Here is a 22066-nt window from a genome sequence, read left to right on the forward strand (position 1 = left end):
CCCCACAGTCAGGTAAAGTGGACAAGCACTGTGTTTTGTGTGCTTCAAATCCAATAAGGTGTATATATCACAATCAATTCCTCACAGTAGGTCCATTGTCTCTCTTCTTTTGTCAGAATTTGTCTGTTTTATCTCATAATTTCATAAGAAGCTTTTAGTTGAAGTTGCTGGTATGACATATTTTACTGTTAGGGAATTGTAAGAGGGGAAAAAAGAATTATTAAATGGCAAACTGTAATTTAATGAGTTAAAAATCACGTAGATGTGATTTAATGCCCCTGAGGTTTAATGCCATTTTGTAAAAACCATAAAAATTTCATGTCACTGGTTTTACCTTCTTTATGGATTTGTAACAGCAGACCGTTACTTACGGACCATTACTTACTTGATGACTATTGCATGCTTCTTTAGTTAAATGTATAAAAAAGATTTTTTTAAAAGCATTATGCTATCATTTTTGTGAGCACATGAAGTCAACAAGTTACGTGATAATTTAGTTTAAATGTCTTAAATAAGCTTAAATTTATCTTAAGAGATCAATTTTAAGACATCTTGCAGACCCAAAACTGAACATTTGTGTAGAATGACTTTTAGGTTCGTACATATCTTTTCTATTTTGCTCCAGAAATATTCCAACTTCATTCATTTATGTTCAACTTTTAGGCAATCAGTCCCAAAACAGCAGCACAGTTGATGGAAGTCTCCAGAGGCGCGACTCCGCACGCCGCCGAGCTTCTGCGCACATCCCTCCGAAAACCAACCATCTAGTCATTTCCGGTGGCGATGGTTACGAGGACTTCAGACTGACTAATAGCAGTGAAACAGTGGGACGGGATGACAGTACCAACCACCTTTTGCTTTGGAGGGTTTGAGACAATCGAACTGTTAGTTCTACCGACCTGACCCAGCCTCCCTCTGGCTGAAATCAGCGCACAAGCTCCTCGTCCTTTAACCCCATCACTCCTCACTTTTCGGTGTTGCTGTTGCGTTCTTCTGCTCGGTCCGCTGGTCTCTATGTGCGTAACGTGGCTGTCGACTCCCCGGACTTCCTAATGAGTACGATCACTTCAAATCCAGTTTTCTTGTGTTAATGTTTCTGATGATGTGCATGTCTGTGTGTGCTTTTTCGGTTTGTGGCATCGGCCGAGTATTATCGGCAAAAAAAAGGTGTTTAGACTGAAGGAGCCAGAAAGACACAGAGAAGGTGGACTTGAACTATCACAGATGGACATATGTTCAAAATGAGAATGACAAACAAGAAAAGTCGACTTGGATTCTGCAGAGTCTCTGCACACGAGGCTGAAAGCGGACATTTATGAAAAACTCTGGCATGAATCAGGTGAAGCATGAGCTTGTCCTTTGAAATTATGTTTTTTTGGAACGAAACACTTCATCTTAACTTGAGCTTCACATAAAACGCCTCCCAGCGATCTATAAATGATTATAAAAAAAATCAACAAAAGTGAAAGATATTAACACAGACTGTAGTTTGATGGATATTTGGAATAATGAATATGCCCTTGTTTTTTCAGCGAGATTTTAAGCATATCGAAGTTTTAAATGTCTGATCTTATAAGGAAGTGAAGGACAAACATCAATTCCACTGCCATCGATAATACATGTTACTGCTAACATCATCTTTCCTCCTGTTTAGGGAGAGTAAGCATCATTTATGTGCAATATGTGGCAGTAGAGGTATGTAACAAGACTGAACACATATACTCCCATACATTCATGCACGGCCTTCACTCAGTGAGTCAAGAGATTTGTGAAAAGCACGTGTGTTCTCTGTAGAAAATCACATCAACGTTTATCTTTTTTTCTTCTTCACATATTGATTTTTTGTTTAAGATGACAGAAGTGTAGATGAAGCAGTGTCCCACTACTGGTAGAGGAAAAAAAAAAAGTAGATTGAAGACATTCCTTCTTAACGCGACTATGCCAAAGCCTTTTGTGTGCTAATGTGTTGACACTAAGGGATCTGAAAAGATTTCTTTTGCCGTGAAATTTTCAGTGTTTGGAGCGTTCTGTCACGAGGAGAGATAGGTGATCTTTAAAGATGACGATAGGCTGTGGTAGCAGATGAAGATAGTTATGTACAGTATTTATGGTTTTGATTTTTAGCACCGCCTTTTACAGCACTTAATTTATAGAAGATGTAGCTTCCACTTTTCTTTTCAAGTTTAATAACGAGGAGGCTCGGTTAACAAAACTGATTACCAGGAGACAGATCTGCACACGAGGGGTGTAGGGATACAGTCCGGTCATGGTTCGGTACGATTCACAAGACTGGGTTCTTGCACTGTTTTGCATTATTTCCCTTTGCGCTGCATCTCAGAGCAGCTTTTAGGCAGACTGAAAACACAGCCACTCAACCTCGTAATGTATGGAAGTTTGTTTCCGCAGCCATCTTTAAGAAAATTTTTGAGTTAGCACGTCGAAATTTTGATTTATTATCCTGAAATTTCGAGTTGCGTGGCTTGAAATTTCGACTTACTCAGAAAAAACTTGAAATTTCGAGATGTATTACCTAATAATAACTAAATACCTCAAAATTTCGACGTAGCTCTGTCAATGTCACAAACAAGCTTCCATACGATTGAGTGCCAACTTCTAGAATATGCCTACATTCTTTTCCAGCTCCACTGTGTGTATTGTGGCACTTTCTTTACAGGACATGTAGCGCTAAAATGTATGGATACACCTCAAACACACCACATCACACAGACAGGTAGCAGTAGCTGCCGGAGAACCAGATGCTTGTAATAAGGATGATAAGGACAAATGCTGAGCAACTGCACGTGCCTTCAGAGAGATAAAGGTTAAGCCATTTCACTTACACATGCACAGTGACGGTGAAAAGTCAGCTCTGCCTCATCTTATAGCAGTGGAAGAAAATCATGACTACAGCTTGCACACACACACACGCTCGCCAGCCAGGCTTTGGGGTTAATCTGAGATTGTCTTTGATCCCTCCAAGCCTAGCAAATACTGCATTGCACCTTACCAGCCATCTGGGCACTTCTCCTCAGCTTTTCCCACATCCATACATGAGGATCCACTGTGAGAGATAGGCTAACAGCTATGAGGATTAGCTGGCCTTTGTGATAGCTGCTAACTAGAAAGCGAGCCTCTGTTAAAGTGTAAAAAAGTGCTACTTAAGTGCTCTGTTATCCAGTTGGAAAGCATTTTCAAAAAAAGAGCTTTTTTTCTGGTTCCTCTGTTGAAGAAAAGTTCACGTAGCCTGTTAGCAAAAATTAAACGACTAGCTAAACATTTTGGGATGCATACTTATTCGGTTTCTTGTCGAGAATTAGCTAAAAAAGATTTATATAAATCTTGTGTGTTTATGAGAACAAAAATTAAGAAAAAGCTATCTTAAAAAAACCATCTACCAGTGTTTTTGAGGAAAGCTAATACCAAACAAAGTGTGTTGGAATTTATGTCGGTTTATAAAAAATGGAAAAAATAAAGCAGCGAGCTTAGCGGTTAACTAGCTAACTTTTTCTTGTTTTTTTCAGCTCATAGCGACTTCACTGTTTCCCATGATTATGGTTTTAACTTTTTACCATATAATGTGATCCTGGTGTCATGGTTTATGGTACACTTAAGTAACTCTCACAAGAAAAATAGAAGGTAACGGTTTAAAATTTTCACTTTCCGCTAACTTTGAGGTAGCAGACATTTATTATTATTTTTTTAATGTTCAACAGAACTGATTAATGTCAGTGTGTCTGTGTGAAGAACTGCCCGAGATAAAATTTTGTGTATTTTTGCTGGCTTGAGAGCGTCAAAAATCCCTGCAGAAAAGGAGTTAGTAGCCATATTGGTCAACAGTGAAAAAACATCTGTGCGCTGTCTGTGCTATATTTTCATGGTGTGGGGTCTAACGTAATTACTTATTTTCCTAAGCTTTAAAGTACGGAAGCCTGTTTCTGCCACTGAGAAAAACAAAAACAGACAAACAAACAGTTACTCAAAAGTTTAAATTTCGAGATATGGAGTCTGTAAGTCAAAATTTTGAGATGCGTAATTTCGAAGGTTTGAGATAACCTGAACTTTGATATAATAGCTTAAAATTTTAAATGAGATCTACCTGGCTTTTAGTTTTGTGTGACAGAAACAAGCCTCTGAAGAAAAGAGTTTGGTCATGGTCAGCAAGTTTGAATACAGCTTTTTCATAAACTTAGGTTTTCTTCCGCCTTAACAGTATACTTTTACACTGCCTCAGTAGTCACACATGTATAAATGATTGAATAATCACATTTTCAGCAGGAACATTTTAACCCAGTGAAAATGAAACTGAACTCCTTCACACACAACCTTTCTTAACGTCTTAAATATGAAGTAAAAATAATCAAAATCCCGCCATCACTGTAACTATCAGCAACATGTATGTAAACCTCCTCATGCCCATTTGTGAACCGAGTCTTTATTGTTGTAAATATTGGTACATACTGCCTTTTTTCTGTAAATAGTGCACCCATGGTCCTCAAGTGTTGATATGAATCTAATGGCATATTTTTATATATTTGTGTAAGGTTTGTTTTTCCTGTTTGTATTTTTCTCCCCTTCCCCTCTGGCATGCGCTGTCAGTCATGTTTAAGTTATAACTGTCATAGATCTTACAAAAAAAGAAGGCAAGACGACCTCTGACAGATATTCATGTTTTCACTCCAGAACATGCTGATGTTTGCCTTGTTACAGATGTGACCAGGAAGGTAAAAATAAAAGTTAATAAATAAGAAGCTGCAGTTTTGCACTGCCGCCTGGTCGTAACTCTGTTGGACATGTTGCAGCTGTGGTGATGAATCAGAGTTGCTTCCTGTACGTAGCTGTCCTTGTTTTGTCACTGTGGTTTCCTCTTTGTAATTAAATCAGTTCACTGGCTCCAGTTTGTGCTCGTTTTCAGAAAGTTTGCACTTTACAACAAAGTATGTGTAGTCATGTGTGCACATTGCTCAAGAGTTGTGCGGTGCATTAGACATCATACAAGAGCTGGTTGGAAGGAAAAGTGTGTATTTCCCGACTGGTTTCTGGATGCTGCTGGCAAGTGGTGGATGAAATGAAATCAGCTGCAAAGAAGGTGCTTCACTAAATCTTCCTAGCGATTGCTTTGGTTGCTAGCGAATTGACACAGATGCCTGTAGTTTTTCACATTTCTCTGCAAATACTAATTGCCTATTTAATAAGTACAACTTTTCAAATGATGCAACTTTTTACTTGCAAGGCAAATCTTTTTGCAGACAAGTCTGTCAGTTCCAGTTAAATTACTGCAGGAATATGCTAGTGACCAAAGCAACCACAGGGTGGTTTTTGCCAACTGACTGGGGAATACACATTTTTTTGCCTAGCGACAGGTAGTTGTCAGGGTTGATTGGTCTGTAAGCCTCTGTGACTGGGACTTGATCAATTTTTGTCCCAGCAGCTGCCATCAACCTCCACCAACAACCCGCAAGTAGTTGGGGATACTCATTTTGCCCTCAGGATCCGTGGCTGTTAGATGGTTGCAGACCAGTCTACGCCTTCGTGACTTGAGATTTATTCACTTTATCCTACCATGATTATCACACCCCGAAAATGTTGGACAAATTAAGTGCTCAGATGTTTAGAGCCTCATTATGAGGCTCTGTCCATCCGTACACGGGTATTTCGGTAGCTTCATTTTAATGTAGTTTGCCGTTTTGTCAACACTTCAATGTTTAAGTAAATGAAAATGTATATTTAAAAAGAAAAATACCTTTGTTTGCGCTGTTATTGTTTCGCGGTTTCTCATTTTCCAAATCGCCACCTATTTTTTCAGCATGCTCTTGATAAGCACTGAATTTAGTATTTTTACGTGGACTGAGGTGTTTTTCAATAAGGTAGTTTTTGACTAACATGGTGATGTGATTCTTGGATGTTTATCCAAATTGCACTTTTTGAAGTTTTCTCCTATGTTTGATAGGAAAGTAGATAAAACGAGCAGAATACCAGTGTTTGTTTCTTTTGCTCACAGACATTAAATTAGTGGAGTTTTTCTATTGAAACTATGATATAGTGCAAATTGGTGAAAAAAATTATTCTGGCCAATATTCTTCAACAGTACAGAACACAAGTTACTATGTTCAGTACTGTACAGTTGCTACCAAAACACTCACTATGTCCGATTATATTAATTGAAAAACAGGCTAATTTCCTTAATTTTCATAGACTGCCCATAGCACGATGTTAAAAAGTAAGTCAAAAAGTTCATATACACAACAAAATAATTGTACATACGTACACGTTAATAAGATGACAAATTCGAATATCCCTTTGTTTCTTCTTTGTTTCTCACATTCATGAATGATACTGAGCTTACCCTCACTGCCTCATGACGACAAACAAAGTAACCCCTGTGATTTTCAGCAGGCTATTGCTACTCAACTGCCTTTTAACCCACTGACCTACAATGATGTGTATTGTGATATGATAGTCCTGCAGTATAATTGAATGCGGGACATTTAGAGCACACACACAAATCCACTTGTCCCTCCCTACTTAATGACGACTTGCACACGTTGCAGCGTCTCCACAGAGTATTCAAATGTACTAAACAGTGAGGATCTGTATGATGACTGAAGGAGTCAGCACAGAGATTTGTCTGTGCTTCCCCAGCATCACTGAGAAATATTGTGAGTCATTGCCTGACACCAACTCAATAGTCCAAGCAGTCAGACGATGGAAATCTACTTCATCGCTAATATCAGATGAAACAATACTGTATTACAGTATTTGAAAAAAGCAAGAAGCGTGTATGTGTACACCCAAGAGTGCCTGGAATTATAGATATTGTGATCAGTGTTAATCACTTCACCTAGAAGTGTTTTTAATGTTGTGGCTGATTGGTGTAGAGAAACTCTTGAACAAAATAAATAAACATTACCTTTATTAGGATTTTCCTTTATTTCTGTCATATACAGTTGTGATCAGACGTTTACACCCACTGGGCATCAATTTGTGGTAATTTTAGGCTTTTAATGATTCCTTGAATTTATTTTTGGATTTTCTCTAAGTAGCACAGAGTCAAAATTATATTATATATATTATATATACAAAACACCCCCACTAATATTTGGTTAAATGTCCTTTACTAAGTTGTATCTCGACCAGACACTTTTAGTAGCCATCAACAAGTTTCTGGCATAATGCTGGTTGGATATTTCACCACTCTTCTTGGCAGAATTCTTTAAATTGTTTCAATACCTGGCAAAGACACGGCTTTTATGTGTGGTCAAACTTTTAACCACTCCAAAACCAGTTTTGATGTGTGTTTCAGGTCAATGTCCTGTTGGAACACCCAACTGTGTCCAACTTTCAAATGAGAAGTTGAAGAATTTGGAGTTAGTACTCCTTTTGGAGCAGTAGCTTCTTTCTTGGTTGACACCCTCTCCGTCCATGGTGAGGTAAAACAGGGTTCTCTGTGGAAAGAGATGTTGGTGTCAGGTTCCTGGGTTGTTTCCTGAAAGTCCTAACCAACTTCCTCTCATCTGACAGTGACAGTTTGGGTCTTCTTCCAGATTCTGGCAAAGAGGCAACACATCCGAATACGATTATTCGGAATAGTAATCTTGGAATCTGCAGGTGTTTAGAAATGGCTCCAAGAGACCTTCTGAACTTGTAAATCTACAATTCTGCTTCTTAGATCTTCAGAGTTTCTTGGCCTGTCCCATTATTCTGAGAGTTTGTCAGGCCAATAACTGCTGTCAAACAAATTACTTTCATGACAGAAAAGAGAAACTACCAGCTGAAGTCAATCATGATCACTAACAAGAAGTTAGGCCTTGTCCTTGTCATGTTAAAACACATTATACACTTATGTATGCTGAGGGCCTGCACTGCACTGAAGCCCTCACTTCATAAAACTAGAAAGATATATGCACATCCACATCAAGGGGTGGGTGGAGGGGCCAGTTGCTGGGAAGAAAACATGCAGACAGTAAAAAAAGAAACAAAAACACTTGGTCACTGCTGGGCTCCAGTTTTATGTATTTAATGCACCACAAAAATGAAGGTTTCAAGCATATTTGCTTTTCATAAGACACTTTTACACTTAGTGGGTCTGCTACTATTTTGAACCGTGAATCATTCAAAACGACTCCAGGAGAATCCAAGAAAATCTGAAAATGAGCATAATAGGTCCCTTTTAATATTACTTAGCCTGAATTTATTTATAGAACCAGAGGATTACAATAATAATGTGGTATTAAAATATTTTCCTGGGCTAGCTCTGTTGTCTAGGAAATGAAACCTTGTTGGCTTTACGGTGTAATATGGACTAGATTTAAAGTATTTAAAAAAAAGTCTTGGCAAAAATGTCACAAGAAAAACTTCTAAAATGAGTTAAATATAAAACAATGAAACATTAAGCTTATTCTTTTCATTGTCTGACTATATTAAATTTAGTTTTTAATATGGAACGTTTTTTATTCATCTGTAGTTTAGTGTTTATTTAGCTTTAAACACTCTGGGCCTCCATATTGCGAACTGAATCTGCCAGGCTGTGAGCCACAGGTGGCTGTTGCCTATACTACCGGCAACAGAGGGGGTTTACATGCACACACACACACTGACGGGGGTTTCAGCTTGCAGCAGTGACGCACTGTGAGCTCAGAGTTAGCCAGCTCCGTGTTTATGTGCCACACACACACGCACAGAGGAGCCGGGGAGAGAGAGAGAGAGGGGGAACCTCAACACCGGCTTTGTGGTTTTTATCCATTGCCAAGCTTTTTAATTACACCTGCTAATCTAGTCGCCTGTAATCGATTATGCTCGTCTCTGAACACTGATTTTCACTCCGTTTATTCACCAAACCGGTAAGTCAAACAACTTTTTTTTCCTCTTTAAAACAAGAGGGGATAACCTGCATGGCTGCTGAAGCCGGTAGTTAAGTTGTGGCAGAATCGTTTGGAGCTTCACTCGCCACTAAGCCGGTGTTGCAGACCAGACCGCTTTTACGCACGGCGGTAACGTTTTCGTGTGACTTAACCGGCACACGGCACATACTGGAAGGTTAGAGCCATGCGTTTGGGCGAAAACTTCAGTGCTGTTTGGCTATGAAGGTTTAAAGAAGTACGTTTTCGGTTTGTTTGTTTTTTGATAAAACGGTGCTCTTATATGCGTGTGTGTCTGCACAGACTGCGTTTGTATTCATTTTATTTAACATACACATGGACTTCCATAGCGTGTAGCATCTGTAGTGCGTTCATTTAACTTGGCTACTGACTTAAAATTTAGCCTAGCCGCCTTTATCGATCACTAAATAGTTTGAATATTCATATGAACAGTAAAGCAGTCACTAATACTTAATTAAACTAAATGGAATGAATAGACGGTTGTGTTACCGCATGTGTAGCGCTTTGTAACGGCAGGATGAGCGCATGCTTCACGTACTGTAATGGGTGCGTGATGACCTCACTGATGGTGTGATCCACCTACTCGCTTTTTAACGAAGTTCTTGCTCTGATTTATTCGCATATGTTTTTCCTATTAGGTTTAAAGTCTTATAGCAGCCAATTAAGTCAATTAAATCTCGCACAAAATATTCTGCCGAGAAGCGGAGAAGCTGCAAACACGTCAAGTTGGTTCAATTACCGCGTTCAGACAGTTTCACTTTTGCAGCGTGTGCTCCAGTAACTGCTCATTTCAAACCGTGCCTTAGCGCCATCACATACAACACCATACTTGAGTGGTTTTGGCAGGATATACTGCTGCGTAAGGAGCACACCGCAATAAGAGCCAGCTCCCCTGATTACACACTCACAAATGCGCAAGCCCCGAGATGAGACTGTCATCTTTGGCAGAGGGCTTCCTTTGTCTGAATCCCAAATTCCAGCACGCTTGTATCAATAACAGGGTTTGAACTTTACTCACTCACATGCGCTTTTCACCAGAAGAGGGCCACGTTCGGCTTCCCCAGTCCCGGTGTTTTTACAGCGCAGTCGTTTTAGGGAGTTTTTTCTTAACTGAATGTGTGCAAAATTTATTCATCTGCCGTGATGTTTCGGGAAGACAGACTTCCTGCTTCCTGTCATGTACTTTCACAGCTCATTGTGAAAGACCATGCAGCAGAGTGGGGTGATGAAATCCCTCCAGTGGTTTACTGGTTTGGGTTAAACAGCCTTTTAATGAGTGCGGTGGTATTAAATATTTAAGTATATTTCCCATACAGTGGCTCAGCCACTAATAAAATATGTATGAAGATAAAATGAAGCTGATTGGAAGAAGAAAGTAGAGGGTTTAAAAATGGAAGTAAATCCTTCTGCCTGAACTCGTCTGAACTGCGTAACCAACTGTTGGACCATGTTTCAGTGGATGCTGCTTTTTGGGAGACTGCAGTGTATGTGGATCATTAGGTGTATTTTTTTTGAGTGAGAGTTCAGGGAGTGATGTAAAGTGTTAAAAGTCTTTTTTTTTAACATTTGAGAATTTACATTAAAAAATATAATTTTCTCTTTGTAACTTGTCTGGCAGCTTTTGGAGTCAGAATTGTGACTGCAAAGAGGAGCATCTACAGGCTGTTTCTTGTTTATTTATTCATTTTATTATGATTATTTGTGCCATTACACCTTAGTGATGTGCAGTTTGTTTTTTTTCTGTCGGTTTTGACAGCTAAGGCATTCCTCAAAAGCGTTTACACAGGCTTAAACTTTTGGGTATTACCCTGGTTTAAACAAACATGCATGTCTCTCACATATGTTCCTTCTTTGGCTTGATTATTGTAAGTTTAGGCAATCTGATGCATTGCAACTTTTTACCATGTTTTGTGCTCAGCTGGTGTTCCAGTTAAATGCATGCTCTCCTTAATTAGGAGTTGGTGCAGTTATCATGAACTAAGTGTAACTCCCATTTTACCTCTCCACCCACCCAGCATTTACTGTGTGCTGTACTCATGAGAATGAGAAAGAGGCGAATGGAAAAGGCGAGATTGATTGAAAACAGGCAGATAAAAGTATATGTTCACTGCAGCCTGGAGCAGATAAGAAGCCTGAGATTTTCTTGTATTGCAGTGATGTACTGCTTCACCTCTGAGCGTGTGTGAGTGCATGTGGGAGTCAAAGCCTAAGCTTCAATTAACCTGTCAATCGCATCATCTGTCTGTCCATCTGTCCAACCAGAGTGGTTGGGAGTGCCGCCCGGCCCTCTTCCGCCCTCGTGCCACAGCTGCCTGCATGCCTCCCCAATGTCAGCCAGGAAACTCACTGCCAATGAAATTCCCACTGCACAAACCGCAGATCCCAATCCAAGCCGGTTCAGCATACACACACACACACACACACACACACACACACACACACACACACACACACACACACACACACACACACACACACACACACACACTAGTGGAGGATTGCATAATTACAGACAGAAAGACCTGGAAAGATGCTGGCATGAGCAAAAGTGCTCGCCTCCTCACACATATACGCCCTTCATTTGTTTTAGATTAAGACAGCAAACTGCAAGTCACGCTGCACAGAGTTTCCGTCTGTCAGGCTCATTCATTTGACAGTCTGGTTGTGGAAGAGTGTCACTTCCCGGATGTCTCGTTTCTTTGTTATCTCAAGTTTACAAAAGTCTGCTGTGGTTTCAGCTGCATTCTCGCCCTGCGTACCCCAATGACCTCTCCCCTCTCTGTCTTCTGTATCCCCTGTCGCTGCCTACTGTATGCTGTTTAATGACACAGTTTTAAAAATAAGCTCTGAGAAAACAGGAAGAAAGGGACTGCAGCTTTTTTTTGCTGCTCCACAGACGCTGCGAGAGGCAAGATAAATCTAAAAGCAACCACAATCTGCTAGCTGAACTCGCCAGTAACCAGTCGCTGGCTTTGTGCTGCCAGAGCAAATCAACATGTCCGGGTCGATGTCTTTGTGACGAGACACGAGCTAGTGGCTGTGTGAGTGTTGTTCGCGTGTGTCTTATGTGAGAAGTGCTACAAGCATGCCCAATTTAAATACAACCGCTGAGTAATGATAAAGTAGTATTCAAAGCAGGAATTTTATGGTCTGCTGCAGCACTTTTACAGAGGTATTAATACAGCTCGGTACACAGGATATTGTGAAATTATGCTATAATTCAGATCTGCTGCAACATAGAAATTTATAAGACACTGTTTTTAAATATGTGCACAAATATGTGCGAGTTATTCATGCCATTGTAAGAGAAGGGCTGGTGAAAATTCACTGCTCTTACTCTGTCTCAGAGTCTCTGCACTGCAGTAGACCTACATCAAACTCAGAGCCAGAATAATTCTGCCAGAACTGCTTTTTGTGAACTGAATAAATTCTGACATCGCTATAACGATGAGTATATTTTTATTAGCATGCATTAATAATACAAGATGATGATGAGATCATTGTTAATTAGCTTTCCAGTATTTTACAAAGTTCCATCCATCCATCCATCCATCTTCATCCGCTTTATCCGAGGCCGGGTCGCGGGGGCAGCAGCCTAAGCAAAGAGGCCCAGACCTCCCTCTCCCCAGCCACCTCCTCCAGCTTATCCGGAGGAATACCAAGGCGTTCCCAGGCCAGCCGAGAGATATAATCTCTCCAGCGTGTCCTGGGTCTGCCCCGGGGCCTCCTCCCGGTGGGACATGCCTGGAACACCTCACCCAGGAGGCGCCCAGGGGGCATCCTTGTCAGATGCCCGAACCACCTCAGCTGGCTCCTTTCGATGTGGAGCAGCAGCTGCTCTACTCTGAGCCCCTCCCGGATGGCCGAACTTCTCACCCTATCTCTAAGGGAGAGGCCAGCCACCCTTCGGAGGAAGCTCATTTCTGCCGCTTGTATCCGCGATCTCGTTCTTTCGGTCACTACCCACAGCTCGTGGCCATAGGTGAGGGTAGGGACGTAGATCGACCGGTAAATTGAGAGCTTCGCTTTTACACTCAGCTCCCTCTTCACCACGGCGGACCGGTGCAGCTTCTGCATTACTGCAGCTGCAGCCCCAATCCGTCTGTCGATCTCCGGCTCCCTTCTCCCATCACTCGCGAACAAGATTTTACAAAGTTACAAACATGAAAACATCAGTTGACTCTGCATCACCATCGGCTCGGTTGTGATGCGACTTTGATGTACATTACATAGACAGAGCTGAAAATACTGTAATCAATAGAGGTGGAAACTAGAGTACACTCACCGTAAACTTCATTAGTTACTTAGTATCTTGCTATTACCAGGCTGGACCTACTTTTGCCTTCAGAGCGGTCTAAATGTTTTTTGGCATAGATTCAAGAAGGTGCTGGAAACTTTTCTCAGAGCTTTTGGTCCATGTTGATGTGATAGCATCACGTAGTTGGTGCAGATTTGCCAGCTGCACATCCAAGATGTGAATCCTCTGCTCCACCACATCCCAAAGTTGCTCTATTGGATTGATATCTGGTGACTGTGGAGCCAGTTTGAGTACAGTGAACTGACTGTCATGTACAAGAAACCACTTTGAGATGATTTGAGCTTTGTGACATGGTGTGTTAGCCTGTTGGAAGCAGCCAGCAGATGATGGGTACGCAGTAAAGGTCACCATCAGCAACTTGAATTGCTGATATAAGGCAGGATGGATCCATGCTTTTCATGTCCCCGCAAAAATCAAGACTCATCCGACCAGGCAGCGTTTTTCCAATTTTTGTCCAGTGTTGGTGAGCCCATGTGAGCTGTTGCTTCAGATTTGTGTTCTCAGCTTACAGGAGTGGCACTCGGTGTCTTCTGCTGTAGCCCATCTGCTTCAAGGTGTGATGTGTTGTGTGTTCAGGGATTCTCTTCTGCATACCTTGGTTGTAACAACCATCCATCAACAATGGGTTTTTACCCACTCTCTTTTTCGGACCATACTCGGTAAACTTTCAGTTTCATTATTTATATGGCCCCAAACCACAACAACCACGCCCAACAGTCGCCTCAAGGCACTTTATTCTGTAAGAGAAAGACCCTACAATAACAGAGAAAAAACCCCAACAATTAAGAGAGATGGTTGTGTGGGAAAATCCCAATAGGTACTGTAGTGGGACCAACAACTTTGCCACATTCAGAGTCACTTAAATCACCTTTCTTTCCATTTCTGATGCTTGCTTTAAACTTCAGCGGGTCCTCTTTTGCTCAATCACTCAACCACCTTTTATGTGCTTTTTCTGTGTGAGTGTTTTCTGTCTAACATTCTCACTCTGTTGTATGATAACAGCAACCTGAGGTTGGTATCTTGCCCAGGTATTTTTGGCATGCAGACTGGAGCAGCCAGGGATCGACCTGCTCTACCTCCTGAGTTAGAGCCCCATGTCTGCATGCCTGAATGCACTAAGTTGCTGCCAAGTGGCTGGCTGATTCATTTTTAATTGATTCTGTTTTTATTTATTTATTAACAAGCAAAAAGATTATTAAAGATGAATTTTGTTTATGTTAATTTATGTGTGTGTTGTGTCCCTTCCTGAAACATGATGAGGGGATAGTCTTCTCATATTCTAGATTTTATTTCCACTGATCAGAGCCAGACTGTCTTTTATCCTAAGCTTAGCTAATTGGCTAATGTATATACAGTTACATATATTTACTGTGCAGACTTGTTTACTTATCTAACAGCTGGTAAAAGCAACCTTTTATTATAAGCTCACTCATCTTTTCATGACTCTAGATCACATGTATGAATAGTGCAGGTATCCAAATAAAAATCCTGTTTTCCTTACTGAGCTCATCCTCTGAGGCAGTTTGTTTTTTTTACCTCGCAGCGACTAAAACAGTAATTAAGTGAATCCTTTGTATTTGGTGGACAAATTGAGATAACATGTTAGAAGGGTTGTTTTCGTATTGCTTTCACATGTTTGCGTGTGTGAAAATGTGTTTTATGATAGCACGTGTGTGTCTGTGTATAAGCAGTGAATCATTATTTAAAATGCTTGAACACGAGGAGGTGATTTACATCCACTGTTAATGATGGCGGTGATGTAAGGGAAAACCGCGAGCACTGGAAAAAACAAGTCCGCAGGTTCCACTTTTTCGCAACTCAAGACCATCCTGTGAAAACCCAGAAAACAGAAGAGCGTGGATCCTTTTACGGCTGTTTTGCAGTCTGAATTGGTTTGTGGTCGGCGTGGTGGCTTAAACAACAGCAAAGTGTTGTCTCCTCTGTGAAAAACACTTTTTTTTTCTTGACAATTCGGGCGAAATCTAAATTAATGGGAAAGTCTTCAAAAACATCTCTATCTCCAAGACTTCCATCTTTTGTGTGGCCATTTATGCAAAATGCAAAGCATTCCTGAATTTACGACTTCCCATACAATGCTGCATCTGCTTGCAACAACTAAGAGGTTGAAAAAAAAGTAATGATTCTTATTTGTGTTTGTGCACATGGTTCATCTGTGGTAGCTGCAGGAAAATGACGTTGTAGTGTTCTCCTGCTCTCTGGTTCCCTCTCTGGTGCCCTCTTTTTCTCTGCTCTGGTCAGTTCACCTTCTCTCGTTCCAACTCGGTGATGTCTACGTGACACAAGAGAAGCCCGGTAAGTTTCAGGCGGTGTTCAGTTCCACTGGAAAACATGACCAAAGGATACAAATGAGGCCCAACAGACGCAAATGGAGAGTGAGGGAAAACGCATCTGTCTGCAGACGCATGTGAAGGGGCGACAATTGCCCAGTTATCGCACACGTTCCCCATAATGAGACATTGCCTGAGCACTAATGTAGAAAGCGTTGGCGTAAATCAGCTTTTCATTTGCCAATAATGGGCACCTCTGTGAAGTCAAACAGAGGGTATGGTTGCTCTGATCACGTCGCTGACATACACGTGCACATTATCTCTCAGGACACGAAATGTCTGATGAAGAATGGAGTATAATTACCTTAAACCTTTTTTGCCACCTCAGTTCTTTTTTATTGTATTTGACTTCTTGGCCCGTAAGATAATAGCTGCTTACGTGCGTCACAGCTAGGTATCCCCCATCATGACTACAATAGGGTAGCCATTATCACCATATGAAGTCGTGGTTGGAGTTTTATTGTTCCAGGCCTGTGACAGAGATTGAAATCCAAGACTTTTTTTTGCATGCATGCATGCATTGACATGAGCATCAGTTTTTACTTGAGCGACGGGTGATATTGAATGTGCATTTCCGAAATGGTGTATCATTGAGCTCCAAGAGGTTAAAACGGTTAAGGAATTAAGGCAAACAACCCTCTTTCAGGCTTAGCTGACCTCACGTTTCTGAGATAATCTGATGGACTTCATTGGATTTGAACCTAAGACAATGCAGAGGTTTCCAGCCTGTAGAGCAGCATGTGTTTACCTCTCCATCTTTGATCAGAATCAGAATCGTGTTTATTGGCCAAGTATATGGGCAGACACATACAGGGAATTTGGTTCCGGTAGACCTCAGGAATTCGCATGATAAGGTGGGGCCAGGTTTCACAATGAACATACCCGAAACTCTGGCTGATTGGGACCCACACCCAGTTTCACACCTTGGCTCAGGCGATTAGAGGATCATCAGGGGGTCCTTTTGTCCCTCTGTGGGGGGTCACTCCCACTAGGTTTATATCTGGGACTCTCCACCATTTGACCTTAGAACTGAAGAAGCTTCTCGGATGAGAGGTGAAACAGCTTCAAGCAACTTAAAGAAGTCCAGACGCTTTTCTTTGCAAGCTCCTTTGACTACGATGACCTGGATGACTGAGAACCTTCACAGACATTTTAGGGTTATTGTCTAACTCGGTGTTAATAATTCCCAAATCCATTATTTAAAACTAATAAGTTTATTATTGTTAACTAATGTGTTATTTTAGGCCAACTGTGCCTGTTGCCACAGTAAATAATAAATGCGTCAGTCCACTGAGTCTGATTTTTGGTGGGAATACTGCATGAAACCTCAATAAACCACATTGGTCCATGTGTTCAGTTACTCCCAGTATTCACATTGGTGAGTAAGTTTGAATCGAGGATATATGACCTTTAAATTAGAAAAAAGTGCACTTGCTTAACAGGATTATGTAATAATATACAACTGGGACAGAGTGTAGAGTCAGTTCTGTTATGGTGCCCTTGGAACAGAGAGGGTTAAAGACACCAAACAAATCCAGGCTTGATTTATTCATTTGATAACAAACTGTTACGCCCCTAGTCTAGGCGGGTAGGGACGCACATAAGGTTGGAGGAGAGAGAGACAAATCCCCGCCCTGGTTCCCAAGCCAAACATCCAAACCAGTTGTGAGTAAAAAAAGTGATTTTATTTAAGGACAAGAAGCATAGCTCCAGGGTGAGCCCAGGCCAAAATAATAAACAAAACCAACTAAGTCCCACCAGAAAAGACTAACTAAACCCTAAGAAAGAAAAAAGAACAAACAAATGACAGAGCTATCCCTCGCTCCCTGACCAAGAAAACAGGAGAAAACGATTCCAAAAGAAAAGGCAGCTCACCCCTTCCGCTTCAGCCCACGAGTGCCTAAGCTCTCAGCTAATGCACTAGGAGCGGCTTTTACAATTCACACTCCCACAAATACACAAGATAAACACAGGCTGGGAAAACCAGGGTCAGGACTGCGACGGCTGTCAGGCTACTCGCTCGTTCCACACTCTCTCTCTCTCTCTCTCTCCCTGGAGCTGTCAGAGCGGCTTTTTGAATGTGGTCACCTGTTCCATGGTCCAATCAGCTGCTCACTACTCTTCATTAGGGGAGGGACCTGTAAAGTGTCTTAAACACAGTAAAGAGACACAGAACAAACAGCCCACACAGTGTTCTTATGGCCACAGCCGTAACACAAACCAAAGTGAGTTTTAGTTTTAAACTAAAGAGATGTTTTAGTGTGACCTGCAAAGGTTCACAGATCTAGAATCAGTGTGAAAGTGCTACAAAATGTTAAGTGTTAGCTTCCTACAACAGCTGCAACTAAAACATGATTGATCCAAACGCTCTACGGATAGGATTCCCCAAATCTTTATTTTGTGAAGTTCACATTTTAATTCATTTATGCTAGTATTTTAATGCGCCATTGTGTGATTGGGTTTATGTGACCATACCATGGGATCCTGTGAATATTTATATTTGCATGTTTTGCATTTGGGTGTTTGGTTACCTATTTGTAAAAGCAGATTTTGGGGAGTCCCATTTCACAAATTTGTAATTATGTCTGAAACTGTATTTTAATGCATTGGTAAATAAAATAAAGTTTAATCAAAGAAAAAAAATAAATAAAATGAAATTTATATATAAAACATGAATATAATAAGTTACTTTGTAACTTTGGTACATGCATTTTTGAGACCTCGACATCATCAGTGTGTTTTTTTTCCCCCTCTTAAATAAATTGCATGATACATTTGATGGTAATGAATTGCACAAAAATGTGCAAATATGATCCAAATTAAAACTCATATATATAAATTTGTTTTCGGAAGATTCAATAATACTTATACTACTTATACTAATATTTTCTTGCAGTTATTTCATGGTTCAGGTATTACAGGGATAGCATATTAAACAAACTGAGTCTTCAATTTAAGCTAATTAAGCTTATTTAGACTAACAGAATACTATTATTTTAGCAAATCAATGCAACCATCCATCCATTCGCTTCCACTTAGCTTTTTTCAGGGTTGCAGATGGGGTGGAGCCTATCCTACATGTCTTAGCGCGAGAGGCGGGGTACACCCTGGACAGATTGCCAGTCTGTTGCAGGGCTAACACATAGACACAGACAACCATTCGCTCTCACATTCACTCCTGCATTCACACCTATTGGCAATATAGAGTTACCAATTAACCCATCCCCACTAACTGCATGTCTTTGGACCGTGGGAGGAAGCCAGAGTACCCGGGGAGAACCCATGCAAACTCCACTCAGAAAGACTGATGGTGGAATTGAACTCAGGACCTTCTTGCTGTGAGGCAGCAATGCTAGCCACCGTTTGCAACCATTATGGCAAAAACAAATTGTTATTGGTATCTATCGTTACACAAAATTTGAAAACGATGTCTTGAAACTGTGGATGCTAGACTGCTAAAAAACAGGTAAACAAAGGGGTGGAGAACTTGAGATCTAGAAAAGAAAAGCCTACAAACTAAAGTGAAGTATCAGTTTGGACAGCTGTTTACTGCTTTTTTTTTTCATTCCAAGAGCTATTACTGGAATGGCATTTCATGTAACAACCAATTGATAAAGCTTTAGCGATTACTCATCGTTGCCAGGGAACACCACTGTTAAATAACTCAAACGTGCCAGATCTGTCAGCATGACTGGGGCGTTCTTGTGTGTCTAGACTTTTCACAGAAAAATTAAATAGAGTCCCATGCCTGACCAAAATCCTGGCTCATTGTTTGGAAGCCAATAACATGGTGGCTTCGCCTCGGTTTACCTGTGATCTCAGGCGCTGCTCAGTCACCTCTGCCTGAAAGGCGAGGAGTTCCACTCATTCTTGTGTTTCCTCTTTTGTGGTTTTTTCCTTCCTTCACAGCTTCATCCTGAAGGATTTCTCAGCTGAGCTGCAGCATGACATCAAGGAGCCAGAAAAAGCTCTCCAACACATTTAACTGGTCCTCGCCTCCAAAACCACCACAGAAGAGAATAACAGCCATGTTTTTGTCATGCCTTCGCCATTACTTCTTTACTATTGCTATTTTCAGAACCGAGCAGAGCATGTGACTGGTCATCTGACGTTTTCGTAACTTGTTATTTGTATGTGTGAAACAACAGCGTGCAGGCTTTGGGGTAATTACTGTTTTACAAAGTTTAGAAAAAGTCATCACTCTCCTCTCCCTTTCCTTTGAGGTGTTTTTCTTTTTTAATTGTTATCCTGTTTTGTTGTTTTCGCCCGTTCACATAAAATGACGAAAGCACTCCGGGTGTTGGCGTCGCGTTGGCGTCTTTGTTGTGTTTGCAGGGATATTCTTAGAGGTGCTAATGTCCTGTTATATCCTCCCTCTCTTCCTACGCTCTTGTCCCCTCTCCCTCTTTTTTTTCTTTACAATATCCATCTGACTGCAGCCTCCAAGCCCGAGCACATGGCTGTCACATGCGTGCAAGCAGGGTTATCATATCGGAGCGATATAACCAAGAAACTGCAATTACAGACCAGAAAGCAACTAGAAGTTAGCTATGACATGACTGTGAGTGTTTACTGGTGTGTTGACCAGTAGCTACAGACTAATTACATATCACATACAAACACAGAGGCTAATGGGATCTCTCCAGGTGACTCTTTTAAACAGCCACCTAATTAACACAATAGTTAATGATGAGGTAGATGAAGATGAATGTTTGAGTCAGATACCTGACTTGCTTAAAAAGGACTGTTTTGTGGTTTTTCTGTGAAATAAATAATAATAATGATGATGTTGTTATTGCACTGGTAAGATTTGTTTTGGATTTTTTTTTTTTTTGTAATTCGTAGTTTTATAATTTTTTTATTTTTATTTTTACAAAATATAGAACGTTGCCACAGGAATCAGCATGCATTGTAAATCAACTACATAGTCCCTCTTTTCCGTCACCATGCAACAATTATCCTGGGCTACAACTAAGCAACTTCCACCACTTGTGAAAAAGATCTGAAAATTAAAAACAGATTAAAAAACCGAATCAAAAATCTGGGGTGGATTTAATGAATATGATATAATAAACTCATAAGAATAAAAAGGTGTGGGTACTATGATGTGATCCAGTAGTTTCTGAAGACTCGTTCGGGATCCTCTAGATGAGCGTTTTCGTATCCGCCATCATGATGTGATATGGAGGTTGAAACTGCTTGCTCATTGGTTAATGAATTGCCTCACAGCAAGAAGGTCCTGAGTTCAATTCCACCATCAGGGTGGGGTCTTTCTGTGCGGAGTTTGCATGTTCTCCCCGTGTTTGCGTGGGTTCTCCCTGGGTACTCCAGCTTCCTCCCACAGTCCAAAGACATGCAGTTAGTGGGGATAGGTTGATTGAAAACACTAAACTGCCCATAGGTGTGAATGCAGGACTGAAGGTCAGTGTGAATGGTTGTCTGTGTCTATGTGTTAGCCCTGTGACAGACTGGCGACCTGTCCAGGCTGTACCCTGCCTCTCGCCCTAAGACAGCTGGGATAGGCTCCAGCGCCCCCCGCGACCCTGAAAAGGATAAGTGGAAGCGAATGGATGGATGGATTTAGTTTTTAGCTAGTTTCTCGTAGACTTCTATAGGACAACTACAGCCATCACCTGCAGATAGACTTTTGGATTGGTCTTATTTTCCCAGTGTTGAACTATGTTCAAGTTTTACATTGTCTATGAATAGACTTCTAGTGAGTTATGATGACAGCTGCCCACTGCTTTTCTTATCACGGGGTCTTCAATTTAGGGAGTTAGCAAATGTTAGGGTTTGTTAAGAAGCTGTCAGTTTACATTGGTATTTGTCATTTTATTTCCTTTTATAGTTTTTTTTTATTAATAAAATGGTATTTTATAACACTAGCTGTGCAAATCAAAGGTAAGAATGTGTATTCTGGTAAGGCTGAAACAGAAGAATTCAAAATGAAGAGGAATACCCGGTTGTTCTTAATCTGGTCTTCTTGTGAGTTTTTTCCCTTGTCTCTGATCCTGTTTTGATATTGCCAGACAGGATCGAAAAACATAGACAGGTTGAGGAGAGTGTGTGTTTGAGCCTTGTTTGTGCCTTGAAATAGCATCCATGCTTTTTGGAGATGGAGTGTTTCTGCTGGCTTTGTCGGAGCATGACCTTTAGCGAACACTGGAATGATTTGCAGCTGAGTGTGAAATGTTTGGAAAGACATTCAGCACGTCCAAGTCTGAGACTATGGTTCCCGACTAGAAAATAGTAGAGTGCTCCCTCTGGGTTGGCAGAAAGATGCTTTCCGAAATGCAGATGTTCAAGCATCTGAGGATGTGACTTATGTGACTTCAATAGATCACATGATGGAGTGGGGCAAGGTCTCACAGTGGTTCCACCCGAAACCTCTGGCAGTAATGACCCATGCCTATTTTCACGCCCTGACTCATGTGATGAGGTACATGATTAATAGTCAAAGGAACACCTTCAAAGGTACAACCCTCACTAGGGTTTCAATACTGGCGACTCTCCACTTTTTGGTT

At 41.0% G+C, this 22066-nt stretch overlaps 2 protein-coding genes across 4 annotated transcripts in view; both read left to right on the plus strand.

Moving 5' to 3' along the window:
• Window positions 1–4894, plus strand: part of arhgef17 (Rho guanine nucleotide exchange factor (GEF) 17) — a 64713-nt gene extending 59819 nt beyond the window's left edge. Inside the window, exon 25 of the mRNA XM_086261406.1 lies at window positions 664–4894. Within this exon, the coding sequence (XP_086117532.1) occupies window positions 664–872 (209 nt within the window). The 3' untranslated portion in view covers window positions 873–4894. The remainder of the gene's footprint in view (window positions 1–663) is intronic.
• Window positions 4895–8605: 3711 nt separating this feature from the next.
• relt (RELT TNF receptor) overlaps window positions 8606–22066 on the plus strand; it is a 29470-nt gene continuing 16009 nt past the window's right edge. The window contains exon 1 of one of the 3 annotated variants that reach the window (XM_086261409.1): window positions 8606–8837. The gene's annotated coding sequence lies outside the window, so the exon portion shown is untranslated. The remainder of the gene's footprint in view (window positions 8838–22066) is intronic. The other 2 variants (XM_086261408.1, XM_086261407.1) reach the window with 2 other exon arrangements.

This window comes from Aulonocara sp. 'chitande type north' Nkhata Bay, linkage group LG14 (genome assembly GCF_057382095.1).
Source record: "Aulonocara sp. 'chitande type north' Nkhata Bay isolate Kocher_YH1m ecotype deep benthic linkage group LG14, A_spYH_male_GT1.1, whole genome shotgun sequence".
NCBI lineage: Eukaryota > Metazoa > Chordata > Actinopteri > Cichliformes > Cichlidae > Aulonocara > Aulonocara sp. 'chitande type north' Nkhata Bay.